The sequence below is a fragment of the Agelaius tricolor genome, unplaced genomic scaffold, assembly GCF_023055355.1.
Source record: "Agelaius tricolor isolate 1412-34295 unplaced genomic scaffold, bAgeTri1.0.p SCAF_4, whole genome shotgun sequence".
NCBI lineage: Eukaryota > Metazoa > Chordata > Aves > Passeriformes > Icteridae > Agelaius > Agelaius tricolor.
The window spans coordinates 2,091,279-2,098,476 of NW_027269264.1; the positions used below are offsets into that span (position 1 = coordinate 2,091,279).

The 7,198-nt window shown below is 48.2% G+C and overlaps 1 protein-coding gene across 1 annotated transcript; it reads left to right on the forward strand.

Moving 5' to 3' along the window:
- Window positions 1-1,477: 1,477 nt before the first annotated feature.
- LOC139588756 (uncharacterized) lies at window positions 1,478-6,682 on the forward strand. Its single transcript, XM_071424357.1, has 2 exons — window positions 1,478-1,563; window positions 4,907-6,682. The coding sequence occupies exon 2, from the start codon at window positions 4,953-4,955 to the stop codon at window positions 6,243-6,245; it is 1,293 nt and encodes a 430-aa protein (XP_071280458.1). The 5' UTR covers window positions 1,478-1,563; window positions 4,907-4,952; the 3' UTR covers window positions 6,246-6,682.
- Window positions 6,683-7,198: the final 516 nt, after the last annotated feature.

Here is a 7,198-nt window from a genome sequence, read left to right on the forward strand (position 1 = left end):
AACCCATTCGGCTCGGAGCACCCCGCCCCCGAATCCCGCCCTCCCGCCCTTCCCCCGTCTCCTCCCCCGGCCCCTCCCGCCCTTCCCCCGTCTCCTCCCCCGGCCCCGGCCGCCCCTCCCGCCCCGGCCCCGGCCGCCCCTCCCGCCCTGGCCCCGGCCGCCCCCGCCCCCTCAGAGCTCTGCCCGCCCGCCGCGGGCTCCCTCCGCCCCCCCCACGGCCCGCCCTCCGGTGCTCAGGACAGTGTGATAAGAGACGCTGTCGCTGGGAGTCAGAACCCGGAAACAGGACAGTCCTTTTCTGCTGCCCCTGTCTCATATATCCCTGATTTAAACGGGGCATTCCAGCCAAATTATAGCCCCCTTTCTGTTGATTCTGTTAAAGAACTAGCCAAAGCCCAAAAAGATTTTGGGAGATCAAGTGAATATTTTAGAGGGCTCCTTAAAGCTACATTATTTGCTCACATTTTAACCCCTGCTGATATAAAACACCTTTTTTCCTGCCTGTTATCCTCTTCTGAATATCTCTTGTGGGAAGTTGCATGGCAAAAAGGATTGAGAGCAATTTTACCAGCTCTGTGGGCTGATGAAGCTACTGCTCGTGATGTTTATGGTAATATGTTATCCCTCGATCATCTCTGTGGACAGGGAGGATGGGAAAACGCCGTGACCCAGGCAGAAAGCATTCCCACAAGGGCTTTCAGAGAAGGTGCTAGAGCAGCTGAGAAAGCTTTCTTTGGGCTCCGTCCTAGTATTCCAATTGAAAATTATTTGAAAATAACACAATCTCCATCTGAGTCCTTTTTGAGTTTTGTGGAAAGGTTGAGAAAAGCTGTTGAATTGCAAGTTCAGAATGAAGGAGCCAGGATGGAAATCCTCACCGAGATTGCTAAAGAAAATGCCAATGAGAAGTGCAAAGCTGCTATCCTCGGCCTGCCTCTTGACCCAACGCCTACGCTGCAGGCCATGCTTGAAGTGTGTGAGAGGAAAGTTACTATCACCCTCGCTGACCACGACGAGAGACCAAAACCACAGAGGAGGATTGCTGCAGTGGAAACCCCTGAGCCACCATTTACCAGCCAGCTCCAGCATGTCACGATGCCACAAGAGAGAATCTCCAGCTCTAATAGACCTTGCCATCTTTGTGGGAAGTTGGGGCATTGGATGCCGGGCTGCCCTCTGAAAAAGCAGTTTTTAGATTTTAAATACAATATGCTTAAAAACCAGAATTCCCCAAGGGACCACCTCTCAAAAAACTGAGTAAAGAGCGCTCCTTTCCCCAGCGCTATGACAAAAATAGGGTGGGCTCAATTCAAGTACGGGGGAGGGAAAAGAAATCTAGTGTAAAAGATGTATCGGTGCCAAGCGAGGCACTGGCTTTGAACAAAACAGAACATTCATTTCCTTGGAATAATCCCAGACCAATCTTAACCACTGACTCTTCACATAATCCTTACAGGCTGGCGTTGACTGAACCTCTTCATCTCAGAGACACTAACTGGCATTTCATATCTGTTAACCCTGAACAACCAGGTACTTGGACACAGCTTTGCCAGAAGCGTCACAGTAAGTATGTCGTCCTTGGGGACACAAAACACACACCCCAAGAAATTATTATTCCTCCGGGTCTCATATCATCAGACCCGAAACAATTTGTCATATGGCTTCACTGTACTCATCCACCCGTGTACTTGCCCAAAGGCCAAATCATAGCCCAAGCCATCCCAGTACCTGAGCCTCCATGGGACCAGGAGCAAGCAAACACCCTCAGAGGTAAACTCCTTCCCAATGTCTGCTGGACTCAGGTATTGGGAAAAGAAAAACCCAAGCTATCATGTGGCTTACACCGTGGTGGTGAGTACAAGTCCATACAAGGACTTTTAGATACTGGAGCAGATGTCACGATTATCCCATCTAAAGAGTGGCCATCACACTGGGAATTGCAAAATGTAGCAGGACACGTGCAAGGTGTAGGGGGAATTCAATTGGCAAGACAGTCAAAAAACGTTGTTCAAATTGAGGGACCCAATGGCAAAATAGCTTCCATTCGCCCGTTTGTTTTAGACTACACAGAGCCCCTCTGGGGCAGAGATTTAATGGTTCAATGGGGAACCACAATTGACATCCCAGAAAACCCGCAGGTTTTTCGGGGAGCGGTCGCTGAGGTGCGCCACGCCCAAAAATTGATTTGGAAAACTGATACTCCAATAAGGGTAGTTCAGTGGCCGCTCAATAAAACCAAATTAAAGGCGCTTGAAGAACTTGTACAAGAGCAGTTAGAAAAAGGTCACCTTGTGGAGACCACGTCGCCGTGGAATTCGCCTGTCTTTGTCATTAAAAAACCAAACAAAGACAAGTGGAGACTACTCCATGACCTCCGTCAAATTAACAACGTTATTGAGGACATGGGCTCCCTACAACCAGGGATGCCCTCCCCAAGCATGCTTCCACAAAATTGGTCTTTAGCTGTAATTGACATCAAAGATTGTTTTTTTCACATTCCCCTACATCCTGACGATGCTCCGCGTTTTGCCTTCTCGGTTCCCACCATTAACCTGGAGGCCCCAATGAAGAGATACCATTGGACGACCCTCCCTCAGGGACTTAAAGTCAGTCCTGTGATTTGCCAGAGGTATGTTTCTTCCTTGTTGTCTCCAGTCCGTGAAGCTGCAGGAGATTCCATCATCCTGCACTACATGGATGACATCTTGGTGTGTGCCCCAAGTGATGACATGCTTACTCACACACTTGACCTGACAATCAATGCATTGGTTGCTGCAGGGTTCGAGCTCCAAGAAGAAAAGATTCAAAAGATGCCACCTTGGAAGTACCTGGGCCTTGAAATTGGAAAGCGGACCATTGTGCCGCAAAAATTGACTATCAAACATGATATCAAAACCTTAGCGGATCTCCATCAACTTTGTGGATCCTTAAATTGGGTGAGACCTTGGCTAGGCATTTCCACCGAAGACCTAGCCCCCCTTTTCAATTTGTTAAAAGGGGGAGATGACCTTAGTGCTCCTAGGACCCTCACCCAGGAAGCGAAAACCGCACTGGAGAAAGTTCAGGAAATCATGTCTACTAGGCAGGCCCACAGGTGCCAGCAGGGTCTCCCCTTCAAATTTATCATCTTAGGCAAATTGCCACATCTCCATGGTATGATTTTTCAGTGGGAAACTGTCCAGGCAAAGAAAAAGGACCAGGTCAAGAAAGATCCCCTCTTAATTATAGAGTGGGTTTTTCTCAGTCACAACAGGTCAAAAAGGATGACAATGCCACAAGAGCTGATGGCAGAATTGATCCGGAAAGCAAGGATACGGATCAGAGAATTGGCAGGGTGTGACTTTGACTGCATTTACATTTCCTTAAAACTGAAATCAGGCCATTTGTCTCAAGCAATGCTAGAGCAATTTTATCAAGAGAATGAAGCCTTGCAATTAGCCCTAGATAGCTACACAGGCCAAATTTCAATTCACAGACCGGCCCACAAAATTTTCAATTCAGATGTTCAGTTTTCATTATCACTGACAAGTATTCAGAGCAGGACACCTCTAAAAGCACTGACAGTTTTTACTGATGCGTCTGGTGCGTCTCACAAGTCAGTGGTAACTTGGAAAGATCCCCAAACTCAACAGTGGGAGGCAGATATTGCCAAGGTGGAAGGATCACCCCAAATTGCTGAGTTGGCCGCTGTAGTCAGAGCTTTTGAGAAGTTTCCTGAGCCTTTAAATGTAGTTACTGATTCAGCTTATGTTGCAGGTGTAGTGTCTAGGGCAGAGAATGCTGTGTTGCAAGAAGTTTCCAACATTCCTTTATATGAATTACTTTCTAAGTTAGTAAGAATTATTTCTGGCCGAGAACACCCATTTTATGTGATGCATGTTAGGTCACACACAGACCTGCCGGGGTTCATTGCAGAAGGTAACCGGAAAGCTGATGCCCTTGCGGCTACAGCCAAGATGGCCCCGCTCCCAGAGGTATTCCAACAAGCAAAGATCAGTCATCAATTTTTCCATCAGAATGCACCTGCCTTGGTCCGACAATTCCATCTGAAGCACAAACAAGCCCAGGCCATCGTAGCCACCTGCCCTTCTTGTCAAAATCAGTCACTACCTACCTTAAGTGCAGGTGCAAACCCTAGGGGCTTGCAGAGCTGCGAAGTGTGGCAGACAGATGTAACCCACATCCCATCATTTGGCAGATTTAAATATGTCCACGTCTCCGTGGACACCTTTTCTGGTGCCATCTATGCTTCTGCCCACACAGGGGAGAAAGCCAGTGAGGTAAAGAAGCATTTCATGCAAGCCTTTTCCACATTAGGAATCCCTAAGGTCATCAAAACAGACAATGGCCCAGCGTACAAGTCCAAAGACCTTCAGAGCTTCCTGCAGCAATGGGGAATAGAACACAAAACAGGCATCCCCTATTCCCCGACAGGTCAAGCTGTGGTGGAGAGAGCCCATCAGAACCTAAAAAAGGTTCTTCACCGGCAACGTGAAGTGATGAAAACAGAGACCCCTCAAATCCAGCTGTCCAAAGCACTGTTCACACTGAACTTTTTGAACTGTACCTTTGAAAACCTTAACCCACCTATTGTAAGACATTTTAACGAGAACAGTCAGCACAAATTAAAAGTCCGTCCGCCAGTCCTCATAAAGGACCCTGAAACTTGGAAAATAGAGGGGCCCCATGAGCTCGTAGTCTGGGGTAGGGGATATGCGTGCGTATCCACTCCCTCAGGCTTGAGATGGATCCCCTCCAGGTGGGTGAGACCGTACATTCCTAAGGTGTCAAAGGACAAAGCTGCAACACAGGTAGCCAGTGCCTGCTGGAGGAGGAAGCGCCGTCAGACTCTTTAAAGTTAAATTGTTGTTACCTGGACCTCATCCCTAACATTTTTTATTTTCAGTTTTAGTGTTTTCCTTTGATCTGAACTCAGCCCTGGTGTCATCAGAATGAGCCCCATCCTTCCGTTGCTTCTGTTGACAGCCGTCCATCCAGGTCAGATGTGGATCGTTCCACAGCCTCAGGCAAATGTGTGGACCACCCTCGCCAGAGTCCTCAACCAAGACCACATTTGCCTGTCAACCTCTTCTGTGTCTGACCCGATGTCCACTTGCCTTGTGGGGATCCCATCTAAATATGATGAATTTCCGCCAACATTAGCTGCTCCCCTTCCCCCAGTATATAATCCGTTATCCCCTTGGTCAAAATTAATTGATAGACAAGCAGTAGCAGAAAAAGAACCCCAAGAATTTGAACTCCTTGGTTCTGCCAAGGCATTCTATTGTGTTCAGTTTACGTTTACACCAAAAGATCAAGTAGATTTGTACCATGAAGTCAAACAGTTTAAAGTGAATTATACAGCAAAAATTTGGTGTAAGAAAATTTCCCAAGTAGGAATACCTTCCACCCCTGATAATAAGCCCCGTGCCCTTCCTAAGGGGTTTTTCCTCATTTGCGGGGACAGGGCATGGGCAGGCATCCCCTCTCGTCTAATCGGAGGTCCATGCACCATTGGAAAGCTGAGCCTGTTTACACCCAACAAAACCCAAATCATGGATTGGCGAACCAAAACCAACACCCGCAATTCGGCCCGCAAAAAGAGAGATTTAAGGAATCTGGACCCAAATTGCGATTCTGAAATTGTACATTGGTCCAAACCAAAAGGAGTTGCGATCACCGTGTTTTTGCCATGGGTGTCTGCAGCTAAAGCTCTAGGCGAATTATCACATCTAGAGTGTTGGGTTGCTAAACAGGCCAATATTACATCAGCCGCACTTTCAGACCTCCTGGCAGACGATGAAACAACAAGGCAAGCCACCCTACAAAATCGGGCTGCAATTGATTTTCTCCTCTTGCTACATAATCATCGTTGTGAGGAGTTTGAAGGTCTCTGTTGCCTGAATCTGTCATCCAAAGCTGAAAATGTCCACAAAATCATCGGGAAGATGCAACAAATGGTCCAAGACATCAAGCAAGAAACAGCAGACTGGATGGATGGACTCTTTCAGGGATGGGGACTCTCGGGCTGGGTCAAATCCATTTTGAAATCTGTATTTTTAGTTTTGCTTGTTCTTCTTGTTATTTTGATCAGTTTTGGGATCATCAAGAGCATTGTGACCAAACTGATCTCGAAAGCTATTTCCCCTTTAGAGGTCAATCAGGTGACTGTTCCCACCTCTTCTGAGGAAGGGACAGAAACCTCTGCAGAATTTACAAAACAGCCTTGGTTTGCTGATGATTGATAGCACTCCGAGCTGAAATTTAATGTTTAGGTGCCTCTTCCTTTTTTATTTAAACGAAAAGAGGGAGATGTTGTAGTGCGTTCTTATATTTTGTAATACCTTGAAGTAGTTGGTTTTGTATTCCCATGTTTTTCCCAAATGGCTTATCTCAGACTGTACCCCCCCCCCCCTCCTTTTCCCTGTACTTGTGCTATCCCTTCCCTGGGATAAGGTCTCCAAAACCCCCACCCTGGCTCTCTGCCAGTCACCTCGACATCCCAGCCCCCTACCTAGAAGTTTCGGTCCAAGTTGTCGAGTGATTAGCCAGGGGCCAAGGGTCAACCCCCCAAGTCCTGCCCCATACGCTGTTTTGTATGTCTATCCCCCCAGCACCCATCCCCCAGAGATACCTATTGGTCAGTAGGATTTTATCTATGTTAGTTTCCTCCCCCCTTTAAATGTAAGCTTCGAACATCCCCCAGCGCTCTCGGCAGGAGGACCCCCTGAGGTATAGGAGCTCGCTCGGGACTCCTTAATAAAACCTTGGAATACCCCCTGCTGGGAGTCGGCCCCTTTCCTCTTCCACCGACGTCTCGGTCGTCTCTGCTGCAGCAAAGGCAACCAGCCTGAGTGCCCTCAGCACCCTCGGGGCACAGAGAGTGTCTCCCCGCAGTCGGCCGTGGTGGGGCTGCACCCCCCACTCTCTGCCGACCCGGGTAAGGCCCAGGGACATTGAGGGACTTGCAGAGAGACCGGGACAAGCGGGTTGGAAAAACCTGGTTTTTTTCCTGCACACCCCCTCCACATCAGCTCACATAAACCAGACCAGAAACCTGCGTCTTGCCTCAGCACAGACCTGGCCAGGCCAGTCTGCCTTGCTGAGATATACACTGCCAACCTAAGCTAATGAACTTTGCTGGAAGTTAATTGCTTCAACACCGTGCTCTGGGATGTCCATAGACCCTGCCCTGTTT